General features: G+C 46.1%; 1 protein-coding gene across 1 annotated transcript in view; it reads right to left on the minus strand.

Annotated features, from left to right (window-relative positions):
- LOC310824073 (acyl-CoA-binding domain-containing protein 6-like) overlaps window positions 1-23,608 on the minus strand; it is a 127,323-nt gene that overhangs the window by 46,496 nt on the left and 57,219 nt on the right. Inside the window, exon 6 of the mRNA XM_083696955.1 lies at window positions 260-349. Coding sequence (XP_083553081.1) covers window positions 260-349 — 90 coding nt within the window. The remainder of the gene's footprint in view (window positions 1-259; window positions 350-23,608) is intronic.

Here is a 23,608-nt window from a genome sequence, read left to right on the forward strand (position 1 = left end):
ATAAACCCCCGGAGATCTGGCAACACAAAGCTACCTTAGGAGATCTGGCAACGTAACAGAGTGAATTAAAGTAGAGGGGATAGAGAGAGACTATCACTAGGGCTGTGTTCCTAAATCCGTTCTTCAGCTCTATCTAGAGCATATCCGTACTTGGTATATGCTCTAGATAGAGCATTTTGGAACACAGCCAAGGTCTACTGCCCTGGGTCAACGCAGCTGTGTATCTGTGCGTGTGTGTATGTATGTATGTGTGTCTCACCTGGCTGTTGATATCAGCGTTGTTCTGCAGTAACACAGATACTAGCTCCTTGTGTCCTCTGTCACAGGCCCAGTGCAGCAACACCCGGCCCTGAAAACACACACAAGACACACACACACACACTTTTTAGAAGAATACTTTGGAGATATATATAGTATACCCACTACTGTACAGAAAGAACAATGCACTGACATGAATCATGTGATGCTGTCGACCTGAGCGGTTCTTTTTCGCTGAGCTCCCGCTTCCACCAAACAATATTTGCTATTTTACCCGCTAAAGTTGCAGCTACAACTCTCTTTCTAGTGGCAAACAACGTCCTAACATGCCGTCGACTGAAGGAAGTTCATCCCAACAAGAAACTGCGGCGAGAACGCTTTCAGAAGCTAAGAAACAGAATGCTAACCAAGATGCTAGTGCTGTGCCTGAGGAAGATGGCGGTTGACAAGGGTATAGCCATACACCTTGCGCGCAACGTCACTGAGAGGATAAGCGCAATGATAGATGTGAAATTTGGATGTGAAATTTGCTGAACTGTCTGTGACTCTGGACTCAATCGTGTCACTGCAGCAGAGGACCGGGTGTCAGTGACCGAGGATATTGGGGTGACCATGGAGAAAAGGATTGAGGAGCTTGAGAAGAATGTGAACAAACTTACCTATCAAGCTGACCAACGCATCGTTGGTCTCAAAGAGGATGCAGAAGGACGTCTGCCTGTCAAATTCTTTGAGTCCTGGCTTCCTACTCTACTCGGCTTGGAGACCAAGAGAGGCACCGTGAAAATCGGCCATGCTGCGGATGGTCATCCCAGGGTTAGGGTTAGGGTTCAACACTGTGTGCGAGCGGCTGATCCAGAAGGACATTCGGTTTGTGATGCACTTACCAGCCACACTTAGCAAGGGAGAGGACCAGTCATTCAAGTCTGCCTGACACTACGGTTTCTGGATGGACTGAATTTCACTTTCTATAAGGCATGGTTGTTTAAAGTGACAGTTTTGCTGGACTTTCCCATACGCCATGGTATGTATGCCATTGATATTCTGTAGCATAGTGTGGTGGAAAATCCCAGAATGATGTGACAGAAAGTTCAGTGATAGCCTTTCTAAGAAATCGCTTTCTAATAATGGCTAATAGGATCCAGATGTTGTTATTGGGACAGGAGTGAGAAAAACAAGTCATAATGATGTCGAAACTATGATGTTTTTACTAAAGTCACAAGGATGTCGAAACGATGATGTTCTGATCCAATTGTTATAAGCCAATGGGTTTTGGGCCAAAGGGTGGATATTGTACACATGCTTCTGCCAAAAGAAATGTTTTCAGGTATATGAGGGGCAGACGTGACAATTACTTTTTTGGGAATACCTCTGCAGAGAACCCAGTTTGTTTGTGCAAATATTATTATATGCATTAATAAAACTGTATCATCCTTTGAATAACTCTCCTCATTTGTCCACTTCCACTCTACCACAAAAAAATTGGTGACCCCGACATGATCTTGCAAATGACCTGAACGACTTCTACTGTAGATTCGACAGACAATGGAGCAGCCCTGACTCTGACCCACATAACCAACCCTCCCCCACAGCTATCACACCTCTTCTTCCCAGCCTGGACAGAGACACTAACCTCTACAGCCCCCTCCCCCCCGTTGCACCTCTCTCCATCCAGGAGAGAGACGTTAACAAACTGTTAAAGAAACAGAACCCCCGCAAGGCAGCTGGACCAGATGCTGTCTCCCCCTCCACACTGAAGCACTGTGCAGACCAGCTGTCTCCAGTGTTTACGGACATCTTTAACACCTCACTGGCTGAATGCATGGTACCTGCCTGCTTCAAAACATCCACCATCATCCCAGTTCCCAAAAAGCAGAGGATCACAGGCCTTAATGACTACAGACCAGTCGCCCTGACCTCTGTGGTAATGAAGACCTTTGAGCGCCTTGTGCTCACCCACCTCAAGGCCATCACCAACCCCCTCCTTGACCCACTGCAGTTTGCCTATAGAGCCAACAGGTCTGTAGACGACGCAGTCAACATGGGACACTTCATGGGACACTTCATCCTACAGCACCTAGACTCCCCCGGCACCTACGCCAGGATCCTGTTTGTGGACTTTAGCTCTGCATTTAACACTATCGTCCCAGGAGAGTCACGTGACGATGTCGAGGAAGATGGCTGGTTGAACTTGAGGCTCCTGCACCATCATCATATATTTAACTTTAATCCTTTGCCATCCAGTATATATTTTTTACATCAATTACGAGTCATTAATGTATTTTCGTATGAACTGCAAGCAAAATGCAGAATCCTCGAAAAATGTACAGTAATACCGCTCAACAACACCTTAGCTCTAAGTCTAATGCTAACACGAGAGCTGGACACGCTCCTCCGAGCACCTTGGACCCCCCTGCAACCGAACCTACTTCTAATACCGAGATTTTCGAGCTACTCCAAAAGCTATCAGAAGACCAATCAAGAAATTTCACAGACATTCGGAAAGAGTTGTCGGAAACCCGGAGAGCAGTTGCTGCTGTTGAGGAGAAGTTAGCCGATGTGCTTACCCGGTTGGCTAACGCTGAGGCTAGGCTAGATATGCTCGAGAACGCAGAGACGCAGCGCCATAACTGCCCTTTGGCCCCAGCCTCGGAGCTCGAGAGGCTGAACGCCAAGCTGGTGGACAGGGATAGACGGGCGAATCTGCGCATCTACGGATTCCCAGAGCGTTCCGAGGATAATGACGCCATATCTTTCCTGAAGTCAACACTCCCGGAGATCCTCAAGCGGATTTTCCCGGAGGCCTGGATTTGGAGCATGCTCACAGGTCGCTAGCTCCAGTCAAAATCGGGGCTCCCCCAAGGCCCTTGGTGGTACGCTTTTTGAGGTTTCAGCAAAAGGAGCGCGTGAGAAATCTCGCCAGGGAAATCAGAGATGTCCGTTGGCAGAGCCACTAAATAAGCTTTTACCAGGATTTTTCAAAGGCCACGCAGGATCGGCGACACTCCTTCCTGGAATGCTGCTTCACTCAGCAAAGATCCCGTTTGGCATTGGATACCCAGCTGTTCTATCTTTCACTGCACCTGGTGGGATTAAACACCGTTTTGATGACCCGAAGAAGGCCCTGCATTGCATCAAAAACTTTTAATATATGTCTCGTATAACGAACTGCTCTTGCTTGTTCTGAGCCTGTTTTTTACCCCTCCCCTCAGTGAACTCTAAATTATATTGGTAAGTTAATCTTGAGCAACGCTTTTATCCATTCATTTCCAAGATGTTTGGCCGTTTGGTGTTAGTTTTGAAGAGTTTTGCTCCCTCTATTTGCTATCTGCCTTTTTTCCATAATTTTAAGGCTGCTATAGACCCATTGAATGTGTTTTGATGTCTCACAATGTTGACTCAATGTTTTGCAGGTAATGGATGTTGAAATGTATGTCACCTGTTCTTAATGGTTGGTGATGGTGCTGCCTCTTATGGGCAGCTGGTTAGTTCCCGGATTTTAGTTGGTTGTCCAGTTGTGGACTTGTCAGGAATGTCGAGGAGCAAAGTGTCTCTTCACTTTTCTTCATTTTATTTTGTGTTTCTTTTTTACTTAGGGTTTTTTTTTGTTTTGGGGAGTTTTACTTTAGGGTTCCAGGCCACCATATTCTGCTTGCTGAGGTGATTATGATCCATACTTCTCTGCTATCCAACACATGACTAGTCTCAATATAATCTCCATTAATGCCAGGGGTCTCAATATCCCTCATAAAAGTTCCACTATCTTAGAATTTTTGCGCAAGAAAAAATTTGACTTTGCCATGGTTCAGGAATCACATCTGCTCCTTAAAGATGCTGGCCGCTTTGCAAATAAGCTTTATCACCCTACTGTTTTTTCGTCTACTCCTACAAAAACAAGGGTTGTATGATAGTTTGTAAGCACAAGCTGAAATTTGATCTCATTGGCTCATGGGCCGACAAGGAAGGGCGGTTGGCTAGTGCCAAGATTCGGCTGGACGGTCAGAACATTGCACTGATCTCTGCCTACGCTCCAAACAATTTCAATGCTGCTTTTTATGAACTATTAACTAAAACTATTCTGGATCTCACAGGTTTTCGTCTGGTGCTGGGCGCAGATTTCAATGCAGTATGGGATAGCAATTTTGATTGAACAGGTGGGGCAGAGAATAGGGACCAACGTCTTTAGCTGTGCGTTCCTTCCTTTGGGTTGATGCATACAAAGTGGTGTTGCTTCTAATAAAGCCGTTCACTGCTTGCCACAAAATTCTCAGGTCAGAGACCGAACCCTTATTAAACCCCAAAAACTTCCGGAAATTGGACTCAAACTGAGACTTGTATGTTTCATCGCGCAGCAACGAGGAGTTAAAACGCCACCTGGGAGCCCTAGTGGGGGCAGCCCTTATGGTAACAGAACAGAAGATGGGTTTGTGATCAGACTAAGTAACTGGTATATAGAAAGCGTTTTGAACATTTTGGAATAGGTCGTTGGACGCAAAGAGAAAATCTATTCTTGAAAAGGATCTGTCTGCCCGAGAAAAAGGAATAATCTTTTATAGAAGGGTTCATCAAACGCCAGACGTCACTCATACCTGTGTGGGCACAACTCGAAATGCTAAAAGCGGTGATGGACATGTGCAAGGGAAAATCTCCAGGTCCTGACAGTATTCCGCCTGAGTTCTACCTTGCCTTTTGGTCCTTGCTTGGCCCTCTGCTCTTAGAGATGGTACTCTTTTCAATCAAGGAGGGTTCTTTTTCGAGAGATGTCAACACTGCTTTAATATCCCTGCTTCTTAAAAAAGGCAAAGACCCAGTAGAGTGTGCTAGCTACAGGCACCTCGCACTCCTAAACGCAGACATTTAGATCTACGCAAAAGTGCTGGCTCGGCGCCTTCAGGGTCATATGACGAAACTAGTACATAGCGATCAGACAGGCTTTATTAAATCCAGGCTGGCCTCTGATAATGTAAGGAGGCTCCTGCATGTCATAGACGGTGCCCAAAATATGTCATCTCCAGCTGCAGTTCTCTCGCTGGATGCAATGAAGGCCTTTGATCGTCTCGAGTGGCCCTTTCTGTGGTCTGTGCTCGGCGCAATGGGCTTCGGTGCCCCTCTTATTGACATGATTAAGGTCATATATAGTAATCCAACGGCCATGGTGCTCACGAGCAGGAACTGCTCTCCCCTATTTGCCATCTCGAGGGGGTCGAGGCAAGGTTGTCCCCTAAGTCCATTGCTGTTTGCACTTTCTCTTGAGCCACTGGCCCAGACCATCCGTCAGTCATCCGTACTGTCCCCGATCTCTATCAATGGTACACATCATCACATTTCTTTATATGCCGACAATATATTATTGTACATGGACAACGCCGTACAATGTATCCCACAAATATTGTCTATTTTCGATCAATAAATAAAATAAATTGGCAGAAATCTGCTCTGTTACCATTGAACCAAGCGACGATCAGTGCACCTGTTCCTTCATCTGTCCCAGTTGTCAAAAATTTTACATACTTGGGGATAGACTTTTTTCCTTCGACTCAGTCAACAGTTAAACATAACTATGGTGACACACTTCTCAAAATTACTTCTGACTTGGATAGATGGTCCTCACTGCCTAATTCTCTTCGCAGCCGAGTATCAATAATAAAGATGAACATTCTACCCAGAGTTAATTTCTTTAGTTCAATGCTACCTCTTCCCCCACCAAATCAGTACTGGAGTAAGCTACAAACGGCTGTGACGAAATGTTTGTGGTGAGGTAAACGACCGCATATCAAGCTTTCCACAATGCAGCGGGAGAGGCAGGCCGGGGGCCTGTCTCTTCCAAACTTTAAACATTATTATTGGGCCTTCACGCTTAGACCTTTATTAACCTGGTTCCAGCCAGGGGCATCGGTATCGTGGCGGGCACTGGAAGAGAGTCTGGTGCGTCCGTACTCTCTGCAGGACCTTTTGTATTCAAATGTGCCTATCATTCAATGCCGTCGTAAGTTTGGCCCTATGGTGTCGCAATTGCTCCTCTGCATGGAACCCATGCTCCCCATTATTTAATAATGACAGACTGTTGATCGGTGGCCATCCTGTTCAGTTTCCTCGTTGGAAAGAAAAGGGTGTTCATTCATTAGGGGACATTTACAGAGAAGAGGGATTGTGTAGTTTTCAGGATCTGTGTTCAGAATTTGATTTACCAAGCTCTTCCTTTTTCTTCTATTTACAGTTAAGGTCGGCTTTGAAGGCTAGTGGAGTACCATGGCAAAGTCCTCTCGCACCACACCCATTGCATACAATTCTTCATAGCACTAGAGGCACAAGCGGCCTAATTTCCAAACTTTACCGTTTCATCTCAGAGCATGCTTACAGACCCCTGGCATTAGATTCTATATGGAGGGCTGACTTCCCAGATCTGCACCCAGCCTTTGATTGGGACAAAATCTGGTCCAACATACTACTAGCTTCGAGAAATCCCGACCACCAGCAAATACATTACAATTTCATACATTGAGTTTACTTGACTCCCAAGAAGCTCTGTTTGATGAAAATAATTGCTAACCCTACTTGCACCCTGTGCACTATACAAGCTTATGGTACTTACTCACATATGGTTTGGGAATGTCCTCCAGTGGTCAGGTTTTGGGAGACGGTCGCCTCTAACCTCTCTGAGATGTTTGAGATCATTCTGCCTCACTCGCCCGTTACACTCATCTTGAACAACCTGTCTAATCTGGGCCTGCCTCCGATGAAAATGCAAGCTATACTGGCCGGGCTTACAGCAGCGAGAAAACGAATTGCTACACACTGGAAGCCTCCTCATTCCCTCTCCCGTAGAGTGTGGGTTCTAACATATCTAGACATCGTGTACCTAGAGCTATCGACAGCCCGAGTACATGCGGCGAAGGAAACAACGATAGAGATGTGGAATTTGGTCTCTGCGAACCTCAAGAGCCTTTTAGAATAACCACCTAGCAGGGGGATGGCCTGGAACCGGGGGGGGGGTCGTCACTGTTCTCCCTGGGGTTTTTTTGTTTTTGTTTTTGTTTTTTGTTTTGTTTCTTGTTCTGTCTCGTGTTGTGCTTGTTGTTTCTGTTGGTATGATGTAAACAATAAAAAAAATTGATCACAAAAAAACCCACTATCGCCCCAGCTCTCCTCCAGGACAAGCTATCCCAGCTAAGCATGCCTGAGCCCACCTGCAGGTGGATCACTGACTTTCTGACAGACAGGAAGCAGCAGGTACGGCTGGGCAAGCTTGTCTTGGAGCCCTGGATCATCAGCACCGGAGCCCCACAAGGCTGTGTGCTCTCTCCTCTACTCTTCTCCCTCTACACCAACAGCTGCACCTCTAGCCATCCTTCTGTCAAACTCCTGAGGTTTGCGGATGACACTACCCTCATTGGATTAATCTCCAACGGTGATGAGGCCGTCTACAGAGAGGAAGTTGACAGCCTGGCTACCTGGTGCAGCCAGAACTACTTGGAGCTGAACACCCTAAAAACTGTAGAGATGGTAGTAGACTTCAGGAGAAGCCCAGCCCCAACCGCCCCCCTCATCATGTGTGACTCCCCAGTTAACATTGTGGAGTCATTCAGATTCCTGGGGACAATAATTTCAAAGGACCTCAGGTGGGCGGAGAACATCACCTCCACCATCAAGAAGGCCCAGCAGAGGATGTTCTTCCTGCGGCAGCTGAAGAAATTCAACATGCCGCAGAAAGTGATGGTTGAGTTCTACACGGCCATCATTGAGTCCATCCTCAGCTCATCAATCACCGTCTGGTTCGCTGCCTCCACTGCCAAGGACAAAGGCAGATTGCAGCGGATCATTCGGTCAGCCGAGAAGGTCATCGGCTGCAACCTGCCATCTCTCCTGGACCTGTTCCACTCCAGGACCAGTAAGAGAGCAGGAAAGATCATCGCTGATCCTTCCCATCCTGGTCATCACCTCTTCCAGAGACTTCCATCCGGCAAAAGGTTCCGGTCAATCAAGACATTGCGCCACCTGAACAGTTTTCCCCATGGCAGTGGGGCTCACAACCAAGCCCCCTGCCCCTCTCTGACCCCCCCCCACCCTGTCACACAAACAACGCACTGACAGTGTAATTTATAATTATTTAAAAGTATTCTAATTCATAGTGTACATGCCCCACAACCAATTCACAGCCTCTTGTTCCTGCAAGATGTATTGTTCTGCTGTTCTTTTTTGTAAATTTGTTATTTTTGTTAACACTTTCTTGTCAATATTTTCTATTAGTTTTTTATGTCCATGCACCAACCTCACCAAGTCAATTTCCTGTATGTGCAAATATACTTGGCCAAATAAAAGAATTCTGATTCTGATAGAGTGTGCTGTCAAAGCCAAAAAGAACGGGAGATTGGAGCTGGTTCTCCTGCACAGAAAAAAAGTGGCCACTAATAGGTAAGCATTTTTGCTTATTTTTAGTATAATTCTGTGTAGGTGAATTGCTCTGAATCCCTGTTCAGGCTTGGTAAGCATAAGAACTCTCCAAAAAGTGAATACACAATTGGTTATGTGGAATGGAGGGTTATTCAGAGGAAAACTAACTTGCATGCATTAATAAAGTCTTTCTGCAGTAAGTAGCCTTGGAGAGACCCGGGGTTGTTTTTGTTTTCTAAGGGAGGCAGAAGATAAGCCTTGGGTTTGTTTAACATTTGTTTAAACATTTGCGCCCTAAAAAGGTGAGACTGCAAAAATCCATAAAATGAAAAGGCGTCCAGAGCTCGTAAATCCTTGTGGTTCGATCCCACGTAGAGCATATCTTATACAAGTGTGAGGAAACTCACTAAATAGATGAACGCACTGGGAGAGGTAAATGTGAAATCACAAAAAATTTATTCATCTTGCATCTGATTCAGCGTGCAAATCTGGAAAAAATACAGTGCAGTTTCTAGTAGGACGGGTCCTTATAATTTATGTTTTAGAACAAATATATAGAGAGTGGGTGTTGAAAAAATGCAGGGCTAAAGCAGAAGGCTCGGGCTTACGGGTGCAGTAGAGAGATTTATGTGAGATACAGAGAGAGCGTTTTTTCACACCAATGAGGGTATTTTGAAGCATATTAGAAGGCAGGAATTATTAACCCACACACACACATAAGCATCATACATCCACACTCACATACCCACATACACACACACCTAGTTCACACGGACACGCGTATGGAGCCTAGATGCCGGTAACCAAGATCGACATGATGGGAGATTATATGCAGTTGGAGGAGATTGGGGGACCCGGAACCATACGTAATCTCAGATCCAGGAGACTATAAGGTGATGGAACACGGGATCATGGTGGGGACTCTGACACTCACCCCAGGAAAAGAGGAGAACTCTTTCGTGAATGGAGGGGGAACACTTTCACCACAGCATGACGCCTTAATGGCACCTCTGATGGTGAAGGGAACAGAGATGCACTATATGGATATGCAGGGATTGATAAGTAGACTGCCAATCATCCACGAGGGGGCTCACAAGTGGATACGGGCCTTCGAGGAAGAGACTGTGGGATATTTATTGGCGATAGGGGATATGAAAGCCCTGCTGGAGAGACTGTTGAGACTAGGCACCATGGAGGAGGTGTTGGGAAGTTCCACAATGATCATTGCTGTAGGAATTCAAGTTCATGATGGGGATTTGTTCAATAGGCACCGTGGCTCGCTGTGGGAAGAGCTGAGGCGACGGTATCCTGCCCGGATAAAACCAGGATTGATGGGTGGTGCGTTATTGGGAGAGACAGAAAACCCTGGGGCCTATGTCCACAAGCTGCAGAAGGAGTGGAGGTGTGAGCTCGGTCAGAATCCCGAGGATGACCCTCTTCAGAGAGCCATGTTCCGGGAAAATGTGCTGAAAGGCCTACCTGGTCCGGTGCGCAGCAGATTGGAAGACGTCGTGGGGCTGCTGGACATGGAGTATATCCTGTTCTGTGACCATGTGACCCATGCAGTGGAGAAGCTCAGGAGTCAAGAACAGAAAGTAAGAGAAAGTGATAAAAATGAGCTGAGAAAACTCACTCAGCAGCAACTCAACGAAGGGAAAAAAAAAGTGCAAGAAGTGGTAGGAGCACCAAATCAAGCCCCTCCCCTGCCAACACATGCGTCTGCCTATAGCCCCCAGCCTCAAGTGATTAACAATTATGGCCCTGTTCAGCCCCAAGCAGGGAGAGGAAGAGGATGGGGGCCACAGCAGAGGCAGAGATCCAATAGACCAGGTGGACAACAAGGAAACGTCTACCAAAATCAAGGGCCAAATGGGCGTAGAGGAGCGCCTGGTCGTTGGGGATGCGGACGGACAGGACACCGAAGGAGAGAATGTAGGTCTAATCCGTGGATGTCACCGCTGCCGCCTGGAAACCAGCGGAACCCAAATGGGCCACGAGGCCCCTCCAACAGGTGGGGGGGCCCAGAGGATCTGAGGGGGGAGCATCAGCTATCCATGGTCTCGACAGCAGCTGATGAAGAACCTATGCTGCAGGTTCAAGTTGGAGGTAAAACAACACCAATGATGGTGGACACAGGAGCCGCGTACACTTGTGTGTCACAATCCTATGCCTCACATCTCCCCCGGTCAGGAGAATTTGTCAGGACAGTTGGATTCTCGGGAACCACGCAGCTGATCCCCACCTCAGAACCTGTCACCCTCAGGGTGGACTCCAGAGACATAACATTACCAGTTCTGATTTCGGAAAATACTCCTATCAATTTGTTGGGAAGGGATGCCATGTGTAAACTCGGATGCAAAATACTCTGATGGAATTGGCCCAACGCTGTGAAGAGTCCACTGTCTTCTGGCATCAAGGATGAAGTGTACAGCGTTTGTCATCCGTGGGAGCCTTTCATAATGGCTCAGATCCCCCAGTCCAGAGAAATGAGCGCTGGCTGAAAGGACAGCCACAGCGGGGGCAGATTGATTCAGCTTCAATAATAATCGGAAAACAAGGAGCTGCTCTGACTGTGTTAAATAATGAGTATTTAAAAGATCAATTTAAAATAGAACATGCAATCCCGCATGTCACGCGAAAAATAAATCCGGAATATGAGTCTAAACATTTGGGGCCCATGGTAAAGGAGGCAAGCAAACAAAAGTGGACTTTGACACAGTGTCCACAAATATGGCATAGTGAAGACAAAAACTACATTAAAATTATGATATCTTTTTCAGCTCTAGCTGTGCCACAAGTGGTCAGGTTGCCTAACAACACTCACATGATGGTAGAAAGCGATGAGGATTTGTTTAGCGACATGATGTCTCAAGTACCACCAGAGTTATGGTCTCAACACGACACAGATGTAGGGCTCATTAAATCAGCTCAACCTGTAGAGATAGTGCTTAAACCAGGGTGTAGGCCACCTGACATATGGCAGTATCCTATGAAGCCAGAGGAAGAACAGGGTATTGCAAGTACAATAGAAGGCCTGTTGGCTGCAGGGGTGCTTATACATATGTGCTCCGGAGCTAATACTCCCATACATCCGGTTTTAAAAGCAGATAGGTCTAGATACCGATTAGTGCATGATCTTAGAGCTGTTAATGAGGTAGTGGAAGACTATGATACAGAGGTGCAGAATCCACACACGCTGTTGAGAAACGTGCCATCAACATCCAGGTTTTACACTATCATCGATCTCTGTTCTGCGTTCTTCAGTGTGCCACTGAGCGCAAGGTCTCAACATCTGTTTGCATTTACATATCGTGGTCAGCAATACACGTATGCCACAGGGCTTTAAACATTCACCACATGTATTTAACAAAGTGCTTAAGGAAGATCTGCATGCTTTAGAACACAAGGTTACCAGTACCGTGATTCAGTATGTTGATTACCTAATCATTTGCTCTGACTCACTGGAACAGTGTCACAGGGATTCGATCACGGTGTTACGAGAATTGGCAAAAGGGGGGCAAGTAATAGCGCTTATGGAGGCTATGATGCTTCCTAGAAAGATAGCTATTGTAAAGTGTCAAGCTGATAAGAAAGATTCCTCCCTGCAAATCATTTAGCGGATGAAGCTGCAAAGTTGGAGGCCAATGTAGACTCAAAAGCCATCATGATGTTAACTGCCGAGCTAACAACCGAAATTACAGAGCAAGATTTGGTTGATATTCAGGATGCGGCTCCCCAGGCCGAGAAAGACCTGTGGAAGCAGAGGGGAGTGTCTCAATGCTCTGATGGTGGTTGGAGGAATCATCATGTGTTATTTGTGGCCACAACTGATCTTTTGTCTTTGGTGATTCCCGATGCGTATGGTATGGACCATTGCGCAAGGGGGGAGGTCGTAAGGAAAATAGCAAATATGGGACTGTGGTATCCTAAATTGCAAGCACAGGTACAAGTGCCTATAGAAAGTCATCATACCCCGTGAAATCTTTACCTTTTGTCACATTACACCCTGGAAATTAAAACAAATCAAATCTAACTTTTTTGAGCTGTATGTACACATTATAACGCTCATCATCCAAGTGAAAATATATATATTTTAAATTCTGGACAATTATTAAAAATTAATTAGTGAAATACCTAGTTTGGTTAAGTGATTAGCCCCTGAGAGTATACCATTATAAACTTGCTCAGGTGCAACCAATCAACTTCCAGATCAAACACCAGGCTAATTGCCCCCCACCTGACATCAATTGTAGTGGTTTTGATTACTTCAGAATAAAACCAGCTGTTTCTTGAGGATTCCACTACTAGAAGTGCATGGTTCTGCAAAGAATTCACCATGGTTGGAAAAGTACTTTCAAAAGGCCCCCAGGATAAAGTTGTAGGAAGGCACAAGTTAGGTGAAGGCTACAAAAAGTTTTCGAAGGCTTTAGCTATCCCTCTGAGTACCGTTCAGAGCATCATTAAGAAGTGGAAGGCGTATGGCACCACCAACACCTTGCCTAGATCAGACCGTCCGTCCAAACTGGATGACCGAGCCAGGAGGACATTGATCAGAGAAGCTACCAAAAGGCCAAAGGCAACTTTGAAGGACTTACAAGTCTTTATGGCTGGGACTGGCCTGTCTGTGCATGTGACAACAATCTCACAAGCTTTACACAAAGCTGGCCTATATGGCAGGGTAGAAAGAAGCCTTTTCTGAAAAAGTGCCACACTCAGTCTCATTTGTGCTATGCAAAAACACACCTGGAAGATTCTGTTGCCATGTGGAAAAAAGGTTTTATGGTCAGACGAGACTAAGATTGAACTTTTTGGACTGAACTGAACTGAAGGATCCTAAACATACCGCCAAAAGAACAACATCTGCACTTCTGTACATACCTGTTTATACTGTTCATACGGCATTCCATATTTATTCTGCTATTTACTCTAATGTTACTATTAATACATATATACTGCATACATATATACATATTCTACATCAGTAGAAACGCATACTCTCTCTTCCTCTTCTTGTGTGTGGGTGTGTTTCTGTCAACAACAACAAAAATCTTGACTTTAATATGGTACATTGTGGATGCGCCTGTATGTTATTTTTTTTCTATTTTTCTTGGTGTTTTTTTTGGTGTTTTCTATTTTTACAGCTCATATGCTGCTTACACTGTTCATACTGCATTCTATTTAGTCTGCTTATAATGCTACTGCTAATTCATATACTGCTTACACTGCACTACTTATACTATACTGCACTACTATACTGCGCATATACTGCACTACCTGTATATACTGTTCACACTGCACTTTTCTGCTTTTTTGCACTTCTGGTTAGACGCTAACTGCATTTCGTTGTCTCTGTACTTGTACTCTGCACAATGACAATAAAGTTGAATCTAATCTAATCTTAAGGATAGAAAGGTGAATGTCCTTGAATGGCCAAGTCAGAGCCCTAACTTAAATCCGACAGAAAATCTGTGGATGGACTTGAAGAGAGCAGTCCATCGCCACTGACCACGGAATTTGACTGAACTCGAACAATTCTGCAAGGAAGAATTGGCAAATATTCTCCAATCTAGGTGTGCAAAGCTAGTAGAGACATATCCAAACAGATTGATGGCTGTAATTGCAGCAAAAGGTGGCTCTACAAAGTATTAAATCAGGGGACTGATGACTTTTCCAACCCTGTTATTCTTGTTTTTCATTTTTTATAAATTTTCAGAACTGTCGCCTTTTTTTTCATTAGTTTGATGTTGTATGGCTAAATTTGTACATAAAGCTGGAAAAAGATTTTTTTTAATGGGTTTTGATTTTATAGGCTTTGCTTATAATGCTACTACTAATTCAGATACTGCTTACACTGCACTACTTATACTATACTGCACGACTATACTGCTCATATACTGCACTACCTGTATATACTGTTCACACTGCACTTTTCTGCACTTCTGGTTAGACGCTAACTGCATTTCGTTGTCTCAGTACTTGTACTCTGCACAATGACAATAAAGTTTAATCTAATCATCTAATCTAATCAATACAGGGAAAGAGATATTTGTTGTTTATTGAGGACAGGTTTAGTCTATGGGTGGAAGCAGTACCAGCAAAGCATAAAAATGCGGACACAGTGGTAAAATGTAGAGAGGTTATCCCCAGGTTTGGCATACCGAGTATGATAAGTTCAGATAATGGACGGGAGTTTATTGACAAAACGGTAAAAGGAGTTTACCAGAAATTGGGAATAAAACAGAGGCTAGGATGTGTGTATCATCCGCAATCACAAGGAATGGTAGAAAGAGTGAACGGTACGCTGAAGGCAAAACTAACAAACATTTGTGATCACACTAAACTCAACTGGGTGGATGCATTACCTTTAGCACTCACGGCCTATAGAAGTAGAGTGAACCGCAAAATGCAACTAACACTGCATGAAATGCTTACGGGTCGACCCATGCCTGCGCTAGCATATAGGCATTTGCATAAGGGACCGGGGTTGGATGTGTTAGAAAAGGATATAAAAACCTTTGTGCAACAAATAGCTCACATCCACCGAGTTATATATCTACAGGAAAAGGAGAAGGAGCCAGAGAAGCCAGAGGCACATCCAATCCAGCCGGGAGACTGGGTGTTCGTGAAGGTCTTTCGGCGCAAGTGGAATGGCCCCCGGCGAGAAGGACCGTTCAAGGTGATCCGGTCAACAGGGACAGCAGTCCAGGTAAAGGGTTCACCCACATGGTATCATCTTAATCACTGTGTTAAGGCTCCGCCAGAGGAGGACGTAAGAGTTGCAGGTACCAGAGCCAAGGGGAAGGATGAAGCTGGTCCAGGAGCTGATCCGGAAGCCGGTCCAGGAACCGGACCTGGAGCAGCCGGAGTCAGGGGGCAGGAGCCGAGAAAGGGACGAGAGGTTCTTGGTGGCGGGGGGAGTGCTGGCGACAGCTGCTGTCCTCGGGCTGGTAACGGTACTCCTCCGCTACACCTGGCCAACTGAGGCCGGGGAGAGTCTCGACAGTCTGACCATTCTGACCCCTCTTTAAACAGAAGCTCCTACCACCCAGACCCCACTGCCGAACCTGGCTGGAGGGGCCACCAACCGCCAGACGCAACCATCCCCCATACCACAGGTCATCCGAGCCAACCTGTGCCAAAAAGAGCCGGGTGCGGTGAGGAAGCAGGGAGCCTCACAGCCGAGTTCCCCACCATCAACTTTGCCGATCTTGGTTTCAGTTTTTGCTGTTGTATTCCGATCCTCCGCAAGGTCGTGGTGTCGAAATTGAGCTCCCAGATGGTGTTGCAGTCCAATGGTCAAACTCTCAAACAGCCTGACTTGTACCCCGTTCCTGACTGGGCTCCAACAAAGCCACGGTCAGAGGGGGGTGAGGACGATGATGACACCGAGGATGATGAGGACACTTTGTGTAGTCCTCCATGTTGTGATCCACTAAAGTGAGTTTGGCTTGCCAGTGTTTAGGGTAAAAGAGCCAGCTGGAAGTATAGGTGGTTTGAAGTTTAAGTGTGGAAGTTGATTAGTGTGTAATTTTGAGTATTATCTGTGTGAGGAGCTGTCTACTTAATCGTGTAATCCTATAATCTCTGTGCTCATCCTCAACACAAAATCATAGAAAACAATTATCATAATAAAAGGATGCATAACCTCGTAATGTATGGTAATAATCATGTATTCATGTTTGTGGAGAAGGGGAGTGGAGGTTAGTTCAAGTTATGTGGTTCTGTATGTTTATGCTCATGTGCTAGGTGGTAGGGAGATTGGTGTGTTTAGGTAGAATGCACCTGTGTAGGGGACAGGCTAATCTCTCATTGCAGGTGGGCTGGTGAAAATATTGGGAGTCGAAGGGTCTGTGGGCTGAGATTCCGCATGGACTGGAGGGACTTCGTGCCTGTTAGGACACTGAGGGATGATCATGTCTCCAGGGAGAAGTGAGGATGGATATGCCACTCGAAGAGGATATGCCACTACAAAGTTTCTATTGCTCTGGTCCGGCACTGCAGTTGCTTAGTGTTACGAACCCCCGCCAGATACTACGTCTAGGGATATAAAAGGGGGGAGAAACGTAACATACTGTATCTGTGTATGCGGCTGAGACCCGCTGGTGCGGTGGTAGTGCAACACACACACACAACTACTGAATATAAAATGAAAATAAGACAGATTTTATTAGAAATATATACAACAAACAACCAGACAACACGGGGGAAACATAGAGAGGGAACTAAGGGGAGGACGCCGGACGGCGCCAAATAAATGAAAACAAAAATAACCCCAAAGCTAATTTCTAGTCCTATCTGTTCTAACTACGAAAAATCGGCTAACTAACTAACTAAATCTTGCCCGCCTACCCTAGACCCAAAATACAAGAGGTGGCGCCCGCCTGGGGAAACTAACCTAATGTAGATAACAAAACCAACCTGCGTGATGGAGGTGTAAGCCCATGGGCGTCTTACCTGCCTAACTCGCCCTCCCCTGGGGCTAACTACAGGTGTGGCAGCGGACACAATGGTAGGACAGACACTAACAGAACAGTCGGATACGAGGATTACAATTGACCGATGAAAAACCGCTACGATGCTACCACACCCCTCTCTCTTCCTGAAGAGTGCGCGGGACTTTTAAACAGAGACGGACGATGGTCTGATACGTGGATGGAGGCCGCCAGGTGAACCCATTGGTCGAAGGGCAATAGGGGGAGTGACGGATGAAACGATGATTGACAGGGGGATGAACCAATACCTGGGAGAGAGACAGAAGGAAAAACAAACAGACAAACGAACCACACGCACACAAATGTGGGGGACGTAACACTCCCACCCATAAAGAGCAAACCTATAGGTATTGCGATACAAAAAAAATACTTTTTTTTTTTCTTTCAACAAAACAGAAATTGTACAATGAAACAAACAAAACTACGCGCGAGAAAGCGCGTCGGCCAAAACATTCTCAGAACCTTTCTTGTGTTTAATCGCTAAATTATAACTTTGTACCATCAAGGCCCACCGCATGAGGCGGTGGTTGTGGTTGTACATCCTGTCTAAAAAAACTAAAGGATTGTGGTCTGTATATACCACGATAGGGAGAATGCTAGAACCAACATAAACATCAAAACATTGTAGGGCGAGCAATAAAGCAAGAGTCTCCTGTTCAATGGTGGAGTACCGAGACTGACAGTCGTTAAATTTGCGCGAAAAGTAGCAGACGGGGTGATCAATACCATCTGCATTTTCCTGCAGCAAGACAGCACCAGCACCAACCATACTTGCATCCACCTCTAATTTAAATGGTTTACGGAAATCAGGGGCAGTTAGAACAGGAGAACTACAAAGCAGCGCTTTTAAGGCGTCAAACGCACTCTGACACTCAGCTGACCAACAAAAAGATACAGACGGGCTGAGTAAACTGGTCAGAGGTGCAGCAACACTGGAAAAATTTCGACAGAAACTGCGGTAATACCCAGCCATGCCTAGAAACCTACGCAATTCACGTCGGGTGGTGGGTGGAGGAAAAGATGTTATAGCGGAGACCTTGGCAGTAAGTGTACGGACTTCTCCGCGCCCCACCTGTTTACCAAGATATGTGACCGTAGCTTTCCCAAACTCACACTTGGCGAGGTTCAAGGTCAATGACCCCTTAGCCAAACGCTCAAACACAGTTCTCAAAGAACTCAGATGTTCAGACCAGGTGGCAGAGTAGACAACTAGATCATCCAGGTAAGCGGTACAATTCGAAACACCGGCCAGTACAATATTTACCAGGCGCTGGAACGTAGCAGGTGCATTGCGCATTCCAAATGCCATAACCGTATACTGCAGGAAACTGTCGGGGGTGACAAAAGCAGAAATCTCCGAAGCATGCGGAGTTAGTGGAACTTGCCAATAGCCTTTAAGCAAGTCTAACTTGCTGACAAATGTAGCTGAACCAATAGTATCTATGCAGTCGTCTAACCGAGGCAAAGGAAAAGAGTCTGGCACCGTGACAGCATTCACTTTCCTATAATCCGTACAAAACCTAACTGTACCATCAGGCTTAGGGATCAAAATACAGGGAGAACTCCACGGACTGGAGCTGGGTACAGCCAACTGATTCTCCAGTAAATAAGTCACCTCCTGTTTCATGACCGACCTTTTCGACATATTTACACGGTACGCATGCTGCTTGATTGGGGCAGCATCGCCAACATCCAAATCGTGCTCCAGGACAGTAGTGCGACTGGGGACATCACTAAATAGACAGGGAAATTCGCTTACTAAAACTAGAGTATCGGCTATTTGAATCGGTCTTTGCACAAACGCGCGCACTGCTGGGGCGCATTACGCAACACTAAGCCATCCTCATCAAGACCATTAACAATGTTAAAATCAGCTATCAACGCGTCAGAGGCCACCGAAGAGACAGCGGGCCCGGCCATCTTATCGGTGGAGTTTACAGGGGGAACATCTCTGGCATGATAAAGCTTCAACATGTTAATATGACAGACTCGAGACGCGCGTCTCCTATCTGGGGTCTGCACAACATAGTCGGTGTCACTTAGTTTCTTCTCAACCAAATAGGGACCTGAAAATCGTGCAGAGAGTGAGGATCCGGGGATCGGCAACAGAACTAAGACTTGATCACCTGATTGTAAGGAGCGAGGAACAGTCTTTTCATCAAAATTTCGTTTCATTTTCTTTTGGGAGGAAGAAAGCGCTTCCTTAGCTAGAGCGCATGCATCATGCAACCGCTCCCTGAATTGACTAACATAGTCCAACACAGTTTTGGAGCCAGAGCCAGTCGACATGATCTGATCTTTCAGCACCTTTAAGGGACCTCGGACTGTGTGTCCGAAAACTAACTCAGCGGGGCTGAAACCAAGCGACTCCTGCAATGTTTCACGGATACCAAACAATACCAACGGAACACCCTCGTCCCAATCCTTCTCAGTGTCCATGCAGTATTTACGCAGCATGGACTTCAATGTTTGGTGCCACCTTTCCAAGGCACCCTGGCTTTCCGGATGATAGGCACTGGAAATCTTGTGAGTGATCGCAAGAGACTGTAAAATCCTCTTAAATAACTGCGACATAAAATTAGTTCCTTGGTCCGTTTGGACTACTTTTGGAAGACCAAAAGTGGAGAAATACTTAATTAGCACTTTCACCACAGCTTTAGCAGTGATGTTACGCATGGGGATTGCCTCTGGGTATCTAGTAGCAGAACACATAATTGTTAATAAAAACTGATTACCAGACTTTGTCCTTGGTAGCGGGCCAACACAATCCACGATCACTCGCTCGAACGGCTCTCCCATAACAGGAATAGGATGGAGAGGAGCAGGAGGAATGATCTGGTTCGGTTTCCCGATCATTTGGCAGGTATGACAAGTACGGCAGTACTGAGCTACATCGGATTTCATACCTGGCCAAAAGAAATGATGGAGGACGCGATCATAGGTTTTAGTAATTCCTAAGTGACCAGCCCACGGGATATCATGGGCTAGGGACAACACCATTTCACGTAATGCTCGGGGAACCACAATCTGAAACACCGTGCTCCAGATATTATCAGCACCAGCTCGGGGCTTCCACGTACGCATCAAGAGTCCATTGTCAAGAAAGTAAGCTACCTTCTTAGTTTTTGCTTCTTCCGGACTAATAGCGGCGGTAAAACATTTCATGATACTAACATCCTCAGTTTGTGCAGCGATAAGCTTCACACGTGTAACTGGTAATTTCATCTCCCTACTATCAGACACTTCCTGATTCACGACACTCCCTGTGTCGAGATACACCGGGGACACAGGTGTGGGAAACTGAGACTTCTCACGGGAGAAGTCTGGGGCAAGCACCGTGTCAGCCAAACCAATAACGTTGCCCCATCTACGTGACTGGGCACGCGTTACCACACAAGCAGGGAAAACCTCAAGGAATTCCACGGTTAAAACGTCAGAGCAAGACTGTGCGTCAGGAGTATCTAATACTTCCAACACCGGCATCACACGGCCTCCCGCTATGTCATTTCCCAATATCATAGCCACGCCATGAACTGGAAGCTGCGGCTGCACGCCTACTCTAAAACGTCCACTAACTAAATCCGAAACCAAGTGAACTTGGTGTAGCGGCACAGGCACACAACCCATTTCAATGCCCTGCAGCAACACATCCCAGAGGATCAGGGACTGCGCAGCACCAGTGTCTCTTAAAATTTGAATCGGTCTTTGATCTGTCGGGTCTCCGGTAAACGAAACTAACCCCTGAAATATGAATGGCTGATAGGTGGGATCAGGAGAAACCGGAACACAGGAGTCAGAACAGTCGTTTCCTAAATGTTTCTTAACTGTTTTAATTAAACTAACGCCTTTTTTGGTCGAAGGCGATGACTGTTTATTTCTCAAAGTGAGACAATCAGCAATAACGTGTCAATAAAAACACGCACGCTCCTCTTTCGAGCCTCGACTCACCGCTGGACCCCGACTAGTTTGGGAAGTAGAAGGAATTTCTACACTCCTATGATCAGTGCGAGGGGTTGAAAATGCAGTTTTGTGTGTTAACACAAACTCGTCTGCAAGCACCGCTGCCTGAGAGAGAGACGTCACTTTCTGCTCATTGAGGTACACGACCAAACGCTCCGGGAGACAGTTCTTAAATTCCTCCAACAAGAGTAACTCGCGAAGGGAAGCATATTCAGTCGCCTTACTCGCTGAGCACCACCTGTCCAAAAGAGTCTCTTTCTCTCGAGCAAACTCAACATAAGTCCTATTTGGGGACCTCTTGTGATACCTGAACTTCTGTCTGTAAGCCTCAGGCACCAGCTCATACGCACGTAACACTGCGGTCTTAACCACATCATAACTTAGACTATCCTCAAGTGTAAGGGCAGATACGACCTCCTGAGCCTTACCAACTAACTTACATTGCAAAAGGATCGGCCAAACATCCTTAGGCCAACACAAAGACGCTGCAATGCGCTCAAACACACTAAAGTAGGAATCTACTTCAGTCTCCCTGAATGGAGGAACCAAGACAATGTTTCTACTTACGTCAAACTTGTCAGATGGCGGAACGGGTGGCATAGTCACTCCAGAGGAAAACCGCACAACAGGAGCCAAGACTGCCTCTCAGGCCTGCAACTCCAGCTGCCGAATCCTAACCTCTTTCTCGATCTCGAGTCTCTTGACGTCGAGCTTGTGCTCATACTCAATTTGTCTGGCGTGCGCCCTGTCCTCTTTCTCCAACTGGAGACGTGCTAGCCGAACCTTAAGGCGAGCGTCCAAGCCCGACCCTCCCGAAGAAAAAGAGAGCGGTTCGAAACGCGGTAAGGTGACTGGGGTTCTGGGGCGTACAACAGGGTCGGCCTCCGTCGTCCCTGCCGTAACACTTCCACCCAGCACCAACACGTTGCTCTCGTCCGTTTTTAAGGCATTACCAGCTGCACTCTCAACAGGGATACTAGGAACAGGAAACGCACGCACCGGACTTTCCAGCACACCGCTTTCCACCAATCCGGCCAACACTGTTTGTTTGAGTTCTGCCTTTACTAAATTCCTCAATGTAGGGATACTGAAATGCTCAGCAATACTGAATAAATCCGCCTTCCGACACTGGTCCAACAAACCGGTAGATGGTGCCTCTATAAACAATTGCACCACAGAGGTAGCCATGACAAAAACCAACTAAAGTACACTATCAAACACTAGACACGATCACTAACCAAAACGACGCAACTACGCAGTACACCAGACAAATCTCAACAACACACACAGACACAGGAACGTTCAAAAATCGCGGACGAGCACCCCATTTATGTTACGAACCCCCGCCAGATACTACGTCTAGGGATATAAAAGGGGGGAGAAACGTAACATACTGTATCTGTGTATGCGGCTGAGACCCGCTGGTGCGGTGGTAGTGCAACACACACACACAACTACTGAATATAAAATGAAAATAAGACAGATTTTATTAGAAATATATACAACAAACAACCAGACAACACGGGGGAAACATAGAGAGGGAACTAAGGGGAGGACGCCGGACGGCGCCAAATAAATGAAAACAAAAATAACCCCAAAGCTAATTTCTAGTCCTATCTGTTCTAACTACGAAACATCGGCTAACTAACTAACTAAATCTTGCCCGCCTACCCTAGACCCAAAATACAAGAGGTGGCGCCCGCCTGGGGAAACTAACCTAATGTAGATAACAAAACCAACCTGCGTGATGGAGGTGTAAGCCCATGGGCGTCTTACCTGCCTAACTCGCCCTCCCCTGGGGCTAACTACAGGTGTGGCAGCGGACACAATGGTAGGACAGACACTAACAGAACAGTCGGATACGAGGATTACAATTGACCGATGAAAAACCGCTACGATGCTACCACGCCCCTCTCTCTTCCTGAAGAGTGCGCGGGACTTTTAAACAGAGACGGACGATGGTCTGATACGTGGATGGAGGCCGCCAGGTGAACCCATTGGTCGAAGGGCAATAGGGGGAGTGACGGATGAAACGATGATTGACAGGGGGATGAACCAATACCTGGGAGAGAGACAGAAGGAAAAACAAACAGACAAACGAACCACACGCACACAAATGTGGGGGACGTAACACTTAGTGTTTTTAGGGCCAGTAGGTGGTGAAACCAATAAACTTGACATCTGAAAGATGAAAGGTGTATTTGTACTTACACTGACATATCCCACATAACATTTTCAGAATTTGTTGTTTACTTTTGTTGTCAGTATTAAACTGGACTCAATATTTAGGGAGAGAGGCAATGCTAGGGTTTTACCTACTTCTCGCCAAACAGGGAGAGGATGTTTCCCAGGCAGTGCTCGTATCTATTGGTAAACCTCCATCCAAGTGATGGTCATCTTTTTGATAATCACTGATATAAGGGGTTAGCGTTTTGCTGCCCAGGTGGGATGGACTTTGGCAACAGATATGGGATAGCTGGTTGTTGAGTCTATTACTATCATATACTCAT

This window comes from Argentina silus (assembly GCF_951799395.1).
Source record: "Argentina silus genome assembly, chromosome: Y".
Lineage (NCBI taxonomy): Eukaryota > Metazoa > Chordata > Actinopteri > Argentiniformes > Argentinidae > Argentina > Argentina silus.